This window comes from Labrus mixtus, chromosome 4, assembly GCF_963584025.1.
Source record: "Labrus mixtus chromosome 4, fLabMix1.1, whole genome shotgun sequence".
NCBI lineage: Eukaryota > Metazoa > Chordata > Actinopteri > Labriformes > Labridae > Labrus > Labrus mixtus.
In genome coordinates this window covers 22,959,261-22,971,793 of record NC_083615.1, presented here as the reverse complement: position 1 = coordinate 22,971,793, position 12,533 = coordinate 22,959,261, and the positions used below count along the sequence as shown (strand labels likewise).

The window sequence follows — 12,533 nt, the reverse complement described above, 5'->3', positions numbered from 1 at the left end:
TAACATCCAAACTGAACCATGTGGTGGTAGATGTGTGTGTGTGTGTGTGTGTGTGGTGTACATGAGGAGGACTGACCTTCACACAGAGGAACTCGCTGATGAGAGGCATGAACACCATCTCTTCACTGTCCCACACCTGCTTGCCATTGAGTTCTATTCTGCCCCGGAGCTTCCACCGCTGCCGACCGTACCTCATAAAGATCTAAAGACGCACACGCACACGCACACGCACGCACACACACACACACACACACACACACACACACACACACACACACACACACACACACACACACACACACACACACACACACACACACACACACACACACACACACACACACACACACACACACACACACACACACACACACACACACACACACACACACACAGCATCAGCCTCAGTTCTGATGGTCAGCAGAGTTATATGTGTGTATACTTTGTGTTCGGCAGTCGTCTGTTTTTCTCTTCTTTCTTTGCATGAATTCTTTTTGATGTTTACATGGTTTCTTTTGGTTCATTATAAAGCTTCACTCACAATGAACAGAGCTTGTTCACCCCGGATCAATCATGCAAACAAACAGACTTCCTTTTACTGACTAACCTCATACTGGTCACCAGCACACAGTCTTGCAAATCCAGCCAGACCTGAAGGACAGATTGAGACAGATGCAGTTGATCAGCGTCAGGAAACCCCCACCAGGACTGCCGGAAACTTTCTAGGTTATTTCGTATTCTGCAAGTGTCTGGATTATTCTTACCCTCACCCCAGAAGTAATAATAACCAAATCATATGATTCAATTATGGCATGGAAAGAATTTAAAACAACTGTGTTTTTGTGTTGCATGCTTAAAGAAGGCAAAAATAAACGTAAGAATAGAAGAAATTTAAATCACATCTGTTAAGGGACATTTCTTACCTTTCATCTTAATATGAAACTCCCCCAGCTGGTTCTCCAACTCATTCTCCAACACACACATGTTCTACAGAGAAGACGAGAGAGGGACAGTTTAACAAACAGGTCTGAACTACAGAGCTGTTGTTTACACATTACCCCGTTAGTTATGAATTGTTATATCCTGATTGTCTGCATCCATATGAAAACAGACCAAAACAAAATACAATAAATTACTCCTACAAGAGTTTGAGAAAGCTGCTGAGCTCAGACTTCAGTCTTTAAAAGAATTGTAATCCGTACAATGAGATCCACCAAATGTACGATCTGGTGAAGCAGGTGGCCGGGGAAGAACACTATCAGGCCACGAGGGATTGTTGTTTGCATCTTGAATACAAGCGAAAAACACCAAGTAGATGTATTTCTACTGTAGAGGAACATATCCAAATAAAACCCCAAATCAAAGTGAGCATATCTCAAAACCTTAAAATGCACCGAGTACTGGGGCGCAGTGGTTATGGCGAGCGCCCCATGTATGGAGGCTGTAGTCCTCCAAGCGGACGACCCAGGTTCAAATCCAACCTGTGGCTCCTTTCCCGCATGTCATTCCCTACTCTCTCTCCCTGATTTCTGACTCTATCCACTGTCCTATCTCTCCAATAAAGGCACAAAAATGCCAAAAAAATAAATGCACAGAATACAGATCATATCTGGTGTTTTTTGTTTTAATTATGAAAACATTTAAATGCTTAAATCAATTATTAGGGTTTATTATCATGCATTACCATTTGGCTCAGGTTATTCAGATTTTAAGGATAAGAAGCATTTGGTCATACATCTAGAAAATACATCGGCACAGAAAATACATAAGCACAGATATCAACGAGGCGCAGGTACAATGGAGCTATCCGAGGGCTTTTATGGTTAATGTATCTGTACCTGGTCAGGCATCGGCTCTGTTCTCCAACAAGAATCACAATATGTTTACCATTTTTCTCGACTCAATCTAAATCCATTTCTCACTCCAGCCCACCTCTCCCCTGTCTCCTACTTTTTACCTCTGTGTACTCTTTGTATCCTTTGTTGGCTTCTGTTAAACTCTCCTTGGCCTCCTTGCTGACCGGAGAGGCCGTGAACGCCTTCACCATCTTGTTGGCTCCATCCCTGAGCCTCCTCTGCAGGCAGTACGCTTCATATAGCTCCTCAATCTGGGAGAAACAGGAGGAAAAAGGTTTCCGACTTCATCTCTCTTGTCAGCACCATAAAAAAACATCCTCATAGCAAGAGGAACGCAGAAAATGTAAGTTAGTACGAGACAGGAACTGGACAGGAAGCCAGTCAATCAGCGACTCCGGAAGCCAAGTCTAAATAATGTTTGAATGTCACACCACTGCTAGAGTTGGCTGCTCGGGATATGCCATGTTCTAAAACACAACAACCGATAAAACACGCACATAAAAAACAAATAGAGCAGGTGCCGAGATGGGCAGAGAGAGAGGGCTCACACCCCGCAGAGCTCCAATCCTCCAGAAACCTCACCCTGGTGAAATACATTACTGGCATATTGGAGCCCTGCAGTGTCAGCAAATTTATAACTGTATGAAGTTCAATGTTAGAAATACATCCTCACTGTTTGATCTGGCCTTTAATATAACTGCTTATGCTTCTAATGATCCAAATGCTGGTTATCATTGTTATTGTGTTGAATTAACCATTTGGTTAAAGGTACAGGAAGGAAAACAATGTTAATATGTGTTTATAATATAGTATGTGATTCCTGCTCCACCTCAGCTATCTCTATAAACGACTTATGACAGTCATTGGTCTTTGTACTGAGGTTACTTCTTCCCTTTGGTTAAGTAGTGCTGTATTCTTGATGAAACATGTAAATTACAAGAGACAAGAAACAGAACATTTGTGTGCAGTGCCCATTTCAACCAGAAATCTACATAAAGCCAGTTGAGCTGTAACCAGTTTCAACTTTGATCATCTTTGAGGTTGTGTCAACAGAATTGCTTCTCTGTGTCTTAGAAACTAGTGAAAAAGGGAGCAAGGCAGGTATTTTGTTCTTGAGTTAAGGTTAAAATGTAAAGGGAGTTCGTAAGGTAGGTGTGTGCAGGACAGCAGTCATGCAGTTTTTGTATGGAAGCTCAAAAAGGCAAGCTTTTAAACTAAGCAAGTAGTCCTTTACTACTTGTTAATGAAAGTAAGAAAGATTGTAAAAGGGTCCACATCTCTGCAACATTTCCAACAGATTTGGTTTTAAATCACCCCCAGGGATGTGAGAGACTTTGTTAGACAGCGTTGCTGGTCGTCTTACCTTGCTGAGATGAAATTCCAGGCGTCGAATGTACCTCTCAGTCACCTTCACTTGCTGTTAGAGGGAGCACAAAGTCACATCAAATTGTTGCTGTTAAAGCTAACAGAAATATTTTGCATGCAGCCTGTCATAGCGTCACCCAATTACATTTGACCTTCCCCTTTAAGAAATAACAGTGGCTTACCTTGTCCAGTTCATACAGGAAACCCTGAGGATGAAGGAAACAGAAATCAGTAATATATTTCTAGGATTTCAATAAAGTTGCAGAAAAATGCGGGCTACACTCCTCATGCTTAATATATTTAGTTTGTTATTTATCAGCCAGAGATGAATACACCTGAGAGGATGACAGAATTGGAGACTCACTCAGCCAACTCATTTATTGGTTAATAATTTAAACATTTTAAAAGGAACTTTTTTGAAAACGTTTGGTTGAGGAGGACAGAGTTTTATTTAAGGAAGTGATTAAATGAATGCTATTTAGAAATATCCCCATAATAGGGGTTTCATTTTAGAAAGAAGAACAATCTGGCCAAGCAGCAACAAATTGAGGTATTTATTTCTGCAGAGATGCCCCTTTTTTTTACAAATCTTTTCACATCAAGTCATAATATTATGCAATAACATACAAAAACAATCATATCCACTAATTCTGACTGATATCACAATCATAATATCTGTCACAATGATTGCATGAAAGTTTTTGTCCTATAATGTGCAGCCCTTGTAGGATATACCAAACATACAACGTACCAGTCTGGAGTTCCTCTTGGATTCTTTCATCTGTCTGCTGAGGCCGTCCAGGTCTGTTTGATAAACCTGGAGGTAAGACCTGAGAGAACATGTATTGATTTCATTTATATTTGTGTATGGACAAGTCTTAGCATGAATAACAAACAACACACACTGACAGCTATTTTGCAATAGTTAACCCTTCATGGGCCTTAAACATATAAAAACATTAACAACAAAAAACAAGAGACAGCACAATTCAGAGTCAATAATGTCACAGACTAAAAATACATTGTACGAAACAGCACAAATGCAAATAACAACATCAGTTTTACATATGTCCTTCATAGTATCTAACCACACTCATACATTTGGCTTAACAAACCAAGGTCTTAGAAAAATGATCTTAGAATATTCCTTGGCATTACTTGACGACCCTGAAGGCCCCCCACGCTGCTGCTCACCACACAGTCCCCACTTTAAGATATTTCATAAGTCAGTGGCCCTTCCTCCAATTCTTTGACATTATTCTAAGCTAAGTTAATCAAATGCTGTCTTTGTTGAACATGACAGATATCCTGAGTGCTGCAGAGCAGTGGTTGTCAACTGGTAGGTCGGGACCCAAAAGTGGGTCGTGGAGACTTTTTTCTGTGGATCGTGAACGTGCGCCTGGATCACTTTTTAAACGTTTGCTTTGTTTGATCTTTTTGTTCTGTCTTTTGTGACAGAACTGAGGTCCAAACTGCACTATTTCTAATCAAATAAAGATTATTGGTTAAAAAATATCCGGAAAATTGTGTCACAATTTCTCATTAAGGGGTTGGTGGTGGTGTCCTGAGGCTGGACCCGTTGAGAACCACTGTTGTAGATATGTCATATATGAAGAGTTGGGCACAGACAGGAATTATAAGACTAAACTTTCCTGTTACCAAATAAGTTTAAGTGCCCCGTGCTGGAGATCTTCAAGCCTTTTGTAAGCATTAACTTGACTTGTCACCACTTTCCCTCATTTCCTTTTGCTTTTTGTGTCAGACAGACTCACAGACAACCAATTCAAGACCAATGTTCTGTTATTTTCTCTCAGTCAGGAAGATTTATTTTCAGTTGAAAGAGGATGAATGCACAACTACGATCAAGTGGTGCTGACCATGATAAGAGCTCGGGTGTTGAGAAAAGTAGTTAAAAAAAATGTGTAACTTTTCTCAATGCAAGTATGTTTGTTATATAAAGTATTTACCAATATTAAGATTTCACATTCTCCATTGCTGATTGATTTAAATATTTAACCAAATCCTTGAAGAGGACTGTTATAATGAAAATTGTTTTCTCCACTGGATCAGGAAAAATTGAAAGGATCCCAGATCATGGAACTTGTGATTTGCTGAAATGAAAGTAACTGCTCTGTGTTTATGCTTTTGCATTTGTTCTTGAAACATCATGCTAATAAAGCCTTTGGGTTCATGAGTGCAGCATAAAAGACGTGAGCCCTTAGCTGAAAGATTAGAGTTGCTATTTGTGTCTACGGTACAACGGTGTATTGTGAGTGTACTCACTGGAGGCCCTTCTTCAGCGCCTCGTAGACCTGGTCTAGGCGCTCTGGTTGAGGAACTTTGGGTGGTGGGTTGGACTTGTTGGACGTGTTGAACATCCTGCTGGCTCTGCTGGGTTTCCTGCTCAGACCTGGAGTGCTGAACACTGAGAGGTTCCTGCAACATCAGGTTAACAGCAGAGAAAAGTATTCTTTAAATATCGATATATATCCCAGTTGTCCTCAACTCTGTCCTTATTTATTTATGGTTTATTTGATAGGGACAGATACAATATACATAGACAAACTGAAAACACCAATCCAATGCAAGTATCATAGTGTTTATAGCGGGGGCTAATTTGCAACACTTTTCCCACAAAGGGCTTTTGTGTGGATAAAAATAAAGAGTTAAAAAGGAGAAAGAAGAGTAAACTGGGTACACTAGGATACAGATAAAATACATATTTAACCTTTGTACCAACAGCTAAACATGAGTACAAGTCTGCTGCTGAACTAACCGGGACTTGGTGGCTCTCTTCTGTTATATTTTAAGACAATTCTTCGAAACAAAGATGCTTTCAGCACATTGTCTCCCATGCAACTTATTCACTTTAGAACAGAATTCCTCTTGATCTAAAGCAACATATGTTCATTTAATATAAGCATATTGTTTTGTTATTACTAGCACAAGAGGACTGCATTTAAAAACAGCTGGGGGGTTAAAAATAGGAGGATAACTGGCCAAAAAAATACAATTAGACAGAACAAATATATATTTTTTAAAACAATCCCAAAATAAGTGCAACAACTATTTCATATATGATAAGCAATGAAACCAAGTACAATGACTAACTACATTCAAAGAAAGCCGGACTGAGAAGGATGGGGTGGGAGGCAAACAAACAAACAATGAATGAACTGGCTGTTAAATAATACAACACAGGATCACTACTCCATTCATAATTTTTTATTATTGTTATTGTTTATTCATTGTTTTTTATTGTAGTTTCAATTCAAAAAATGTTTATAAAGATGCAAAGAAAATAAATGGATACAGTTATGTATCGTCATAAAGAGAAACAATTGTTGTTTTTAAAGGCTTAGTGATAATGAACCATACTGACTTTTTTTTCAGTCAGACTGTCTGTCTTTGGAGCTCCACCTGACAGGATGTCCTGTGAAATTCCCCACAGCATGTATATGAGAGTGTGTGTATGTGTGTGTGTGTGTGTGTGTGTGTGTGTTCGGGGCAGTGTGGGTGTGTACCTGTAGGCCTTGTCGTAAGTGTTGACTCCAGTGAAGCTCTGGCTCCTAGTGATGGATCTGGAGGTGAGGCGCCTGGTGGGGCGAACAGACAGCGACATGGTGGAGAGGGTTCGGGATGGACTCCCTGTTCAGAGAACAAGACAAATACACAGAACACACAGAACCATCAGCCATGTTTTTCTGTCATCCAACTCGCACCTAAAGATACAGGCATTGAATTACCACCAGGAAATAAAATACCTTCTGTGCCTCGATGTAAATATTGAGAATGTACCTTCAACAACAAGGCGGCTAAGATGCTTCTGTATCTGTGATGAGTTCATTTTATTGAGCTAAATATCCTCGTGTAGGAATCAACAATGGAAGGGTCAATTATGAAGAACTGAAAACTTTTATCACAAATATAACTTACTTAAGCATCTTACTCTTTAACTCAAAAGTATTTCCCTCTGTGACTCCTCCCAAGTACTGCTATGAGACACAATAACAACCTGATGCCTAAGTGGTATAAAACTAGCTCTTTTAGTGGATATACAGAACATGATCAGCCAGATTTGCCCTCGAATGTTGCCACCATTATTACCTTGTGAAGGTGAGTCACTGGGGACATATCAATCATTTTAATTCCCTTTATTTCTGTTTACTTTTTTCATAAAATATGAAAAATAAGGCCCATGATTAGAAATACCAAATTACTGACCTAATAAACATACAATCATTCTTACACTGAGAAATGTGAAAATATCTCTCATTTTTAACTTTGTCAGTAAGAGTTAAAGTATCTTCTTTTATTTTCACAGAAGGCCAAGGTTTCACTTTAAGCAGTTTGTTATATAAGACTTATTGTAAGCCTTGTTTTCCCTCCATACTGTATGTTTACATCATAAATCATTTGACTAACTTCTCAATATGAAGGGGTAAAAATCTATAAAATGTTGTTTAAAACAGAAAGAGGCCTGTTCTCTATGTTCATCTATGACTCATTTCCAACCGAAACACTGAAAGATACTGTGATTTATCTTATCGTGTTACAATGATGTGTCACTAAACATCTCCCCAATGATTAGCCCCTTCTCTGTACTCTGTAGCAGCTGTTTAGTACTGAACAGCACATACAGATACAGCCTATCTGACTCTGTGTGTTTCTAGTTTACTCAAGGTTAAATGGCTTATCAAGTGTGAGAAAACAGCCTGTTTTTGTAGCTTCAGAGTTTCACATTCACCAGCTTAAATAACTGATGTGCTGTCGAACTCACCACTAAACGCACCACTCAGTTTTACGTTTGAAAGCTCAGCAATGTGGTATTGAGGTTGATTAAGTGACATGATGTCTTTGCCAATCCTCTATCACTACATGTCAGGAATTTAAACACAAGATATGTATACATCTCAATAAGGAGCTCCAGTAACGGCTGCATGCAGATTTAATAAAATAAAGTTAAAGGCAATCAAGTCATTTGGGTGTTATATTTCTGTTGCATAAAATCATGAATGTAGCAGGTGGTATAAGTCAACTGGGTACTAGAAAATCTTTTTGTTTTTAATACTGTCAATGATATCAGTTTCTACAGACAGCTCTGCTGTGAAACATAGAGGATGAGTGGTGGGAAATGACCACACATTCCTTTTTCTGAATGAAGTACGCCACAGGTCAGACCTACTGTGCGGTTATTGGCTAGGAGAAGCCAAAGATCCGACAAATAGCTTCCACCAAATAGACTGTGTTCATGTCCCATATGATACCAGTTGTTAATCTTGACCCAACATGTAACACAACATGGTATTTTCCAAAAACCTATCCAAGTCACTTCGGTTCCCAAATCTACTGAGCACCTGAAGGCTCAGGTAACTCAAAAATAAAAAGCTGTTTGTGAATTTGTTACCACAGTTTACACATCTGTGTGCGAAAGGATAAACTCTGTTTTAAGCCTGGCTCACACTGCAGGATAATCGGGCTGATTTCAGCTTCCGACAATCGCAGGGTCGCTCCCGACTCAAGGCTGCTCGGAACCGATTATCTGCCCAGATTATCTTGTAGTGTGAGCGGTACAAAGATCCAATCTTAACGTCCCCAGTCTATGGTTCTTATCTTCAGAGTAGATTCTTATTCAGCTCTGATGAAAATCCATTTGGTCTCTCTGACTTTTGACAAACATGTGACGTCTGTGGCCTGAAGCTGTGATTTGTTGTTGTGGCTTATGTCAGCGGTTAATTTCTTTCAGCTGAGGCAGTGTGTTTTCCTACTCTGGAATATCCACTGTCCTGTATCCTGTTTCTTCAAACAGCTGAAAGACCTTTGTGAGATGACTGCCAACCCGCCCTCTCCCCTCCCTCCCCCCACAGCACAGGAAATGTCACAATCCTACAGGAAGTCAGAAGCAACTGCCTCTCCTGACAGGAAATTTAACAAAGGCAGATAGTCCTGAAGGCTGTAGTCATCGGGCTGAAGAGAAAAGGTCAGCGCTACCCGAGTTCAGCTAGAGCACAATGGATGGAAAAAGTACTTTAAACAGAAGCATATTTTTGTGAAATCAAATTACAACAATCAAACCTTCCTTTTGATTTAAACACATTTAAACGTGGACACCATGAAGAAAATAATTATTTAAAAATAGCTAAGTTTTAAAAATAGAGACGGTTAAGTTCAACCCTTGAAAATCATTAGGAATGTCTGTGTGTGTGTGTGTGTGTGTGTGTGTGTTGGACTGTGTGGTCAAGCTCTTGTTGGCTTAACCTAGTTAAAGTCTTCTCATAGATTACAGAGGAGCTAACAGGCAGTGAGAGATAAAGGAAGACAACAAATAAACGTAGCCTGCCAGAGGAGCAGAGTGGACGCGGAGAGCAAGTGGAAAAGTTGACGATCACTGGGTCCATCTCATTCAGACACTTTCCTCTTTCACTTCCCGATAAATCGTCTTGTTGTGTTGTCATAACAGTTCTCCGTCTCCATGAGGAACTCCCAGGTAGCAAGTGATGACTTTGAAGTCGAAACATGACTACAGTCAATTGTTTCTGCTCAGATAAAAGTCCATACAAAACAGTTTTATCTTAAATCAATGAGTTATTCTCTCAGTAAACACAGACAGATGAAGGGAAACTTTGCTATTAATGGAGTCAAGCACCAAATGATGGCACCACAGCACAACAGTGAGCCTGATTTACTGGCTGTTATTTTGGATTTGTAATTTTTGTATTTACACTGCTTTACTGCACATTCACTGTAAATGTCTCTGTAGTGGGATAACTAAATGATTCTCTTATCTTATCTTATTGATCTTGAAGACTGAGCACATTACTTCCCCAATGCAACATGTTATATTCCAATCCCTTATCAGTTTGGTAAACATATATCATCTTGTATGTAAATGATGTTTGATTGACGATAGAAAATGTCAAGTTATAAGTAATAAGGTAATAATTTAACCATCTAGTGCTCATGACACTGTGACCTGTATTAGTTCATGGTTTGTTTGTGATTGTTTTTTTCTTTTTTCTTTACTGATGTTGTACATTTGATTGATCTTGTACTTTTTGTCTTGTTTTCTTTTTTATGGACCCCAGGATGAATGGGGATCCAATGTAAATAAATAAATACCACAAAATCCTAAACACTCAAAGCTAATAAAAAAATTGAAAGCAGGAAACGATGGGTCGCTTGCTTATGTAAAAAAAATCTAAACAATGTGATTTTTATGGTCAGTAATGCGGTCATAAGTTTTTAAAATCATATGACTGAAAAATACCTTTGATTTATAGCCCAGCCATTTAAGACTTTCAAAAGAAAATTAGATAAACAATCAGATTAATGTTACACTTCATTAATGCCTAAGAGGTGATTAAATGTTTCCTCTCTGTTATGGACATATGCCACACACACAAACATAGGCTATAAGAGTTTAGGGGCCTTAACATGGACAAGCAACCCGAGCAGTTGGCGATTTAGTGCCTTGCTCAAGAGCACCATGGCAGCATCAAGGAAGAGAACTGGCACCTCTCCAGGAAAAAGTCTTAATTTCCATACATGGTCAGTACCAGGAATTGGACTGGGTACCCGCCAATTCTCAAGCCAAGTCCATACAGACTGAGCAACCCAAGCCTAAGTTGTATGACTCTTTACACTTCACCCTCTTAGGTCTCCTCATTACTGAATTAAGTTTTTGTTGACTCAACATACAACACAAACTTCTCAGCTTCTTCTCAGAGTCAAAACTATAGCCACCAGGCATACTGTTGATATCAGAGAAAGCAGACTATCAGTGGTTTTTTTACCCTGGCATCGATCCTAGCTGAGCTGTGCGTGACCGAGGTAACAAGTCGACAAACCAGGCACCGGTCAGCCTCAAGAAGCTGGAAGCGGCACTAAAGACAATGAGGACACAGTTACTAGAGAAGGCAGTGAAATGAACCGAGCTCTCTGGGTGATGATATGAACCCAAACAAGAAGGTGTTTGGTTTTCAGCTAATGTTTCCTTATTATTGACTGATTTTCATTGGTTGTGTTTAGCAAACCCAAATAATTCTCTGGTCACACTTGGGTGAGTAAAGTACTGAAGGAAAGTAAGACCAGTTATTTGAACTTAATAGATACTATTAAATGAGCCCAGCACATTCATTCAATGGTAAATAAAAAATCATCTACAGGAACCTGCTGGAAACCAGTTTTTAAACGGAGTCAGGCCCGCTAAACTGTAACTACAATAATCTGTGTCATCTGCTGCATTTCTCTTGCTTTCAAAAATGCACTGGACTAGAAACGTGTGTTATTAGCAGAAGTACACCCCTCAATCCAAATCAAACCAAACACTAACCGTGATGGGACTCCATGTCTCTGTCAGAGTCGTCCGTGTTCAGACAGGGCAGTGGTAGTCGGCACATTTTTTCCCTGACACACCCCACTGTCCTCTCGTGCTCAACCTTGTTAATAAAGTTTTGTGATCTAATCAGCCAGTGTTAAATTAAGTTCAAAGATCCGTTCAAACTCCAACAAGCTCATCCAGAAGTCAGCCAGTTAAAATCCATCAAACTGAAATTGTCTGTCAAACTGAGCAGTGTTGAGTTTTTCCTACCTGATCCAAACAGTGGTCCAGTCCTGCCCAATGACAACAACAGATCCCAGTCACACCATCTCCCCTGCTATTGATGTTCTCATATAATCACTGTGGCTCTGTGCCACACACACACCCACCCACCCAGCCACTCACCCAAATACACACACACACACACACACAGAGACAAACAGACCTCCATACACCTCTGTGGTGAGCCACTGTTTGACACCACATCTATTGTTTGATGCTCTCTGGTCTGTCTCTCCCAGATCATTCTGGAAAAACTCTGTCTGGTGTCCAAACACACGCACGCACGCACGCACGCACACGCACACACACACACACACACACACACTCCATGTTTCCTTTACCCTGTTTTTGCACCACTAGTGTGATGACCTGCGGATGGCGATGTTACTTAGTCAGCACAAGATTGTCTTATCAAATAAAAGCCAGACTTATATAAACTGTTTTGCACAATCGTGCACGATGGCCACGGCTGGATCTAGCCATTTCACCGCTCCGAGGTGAAATTATGATTTGGTGCCCCCAGTTGAGATATAAGAGAGAAAAGGATTATAGAAAGTTGGTTTGGTTAGACAAATGCAAAAGCTAGCCCTATTCTCACACGCATTCACTCCTGAAAACTTTGTCTGCAGAGCGCCAAATTTTTCACTATGATTTTACCTGGAATTTTTCCTAATATATTTTCCACATTATGTTAGGTGAGCTGATGTGAG

General features: G+C 39.9%; 1 protein-coding gene across 1 annotated transcript in view; it reads right to left on the bottom strand.

Annotated features, from left to right (window-relative positions):
• The window catches only part of ripor1 (RHO family interacting cell polarization regulator 1), a 32,904-nt gene that overhangs the window by 15,516 nt on the left and 4,855 nt on the right, over positions 1-12,533 (bottom strand). Inside the window, exons 2-10 of the mRNA XM_061036440.1 lie at positions 6,746-6,869; positions 5,505-5,657; positions 3,973-4,051; positions 3,404-3,427; positions 3,220-3,273; positions 1,958-2,107; positions 924-987; positions 608-651; positions 77-202 (exon numbers count right to left, since the gene is read on the bottom strand). Coding sequence (XP_060892423.1) covers positions 77-202; positions 608-651; positions 924-987; positions 1,958-2,107; positions 3,220-3,273; positions 3,404-3,427; positions 3,973-4,051; positions 5,505-5,657; positions 6,746-6,869 — 818 coding nt within the window. The remainder of the gene's footprint in view (positions 1-76; positions 203-607; positions 652-923; positions 988-1,957; positions 2,108-3,219; positions 3,274-3,403; positions 3,428-3,972; positions 4,052-5,504; positions 5,658-6,745; positions 6,870-12,533) is intronic.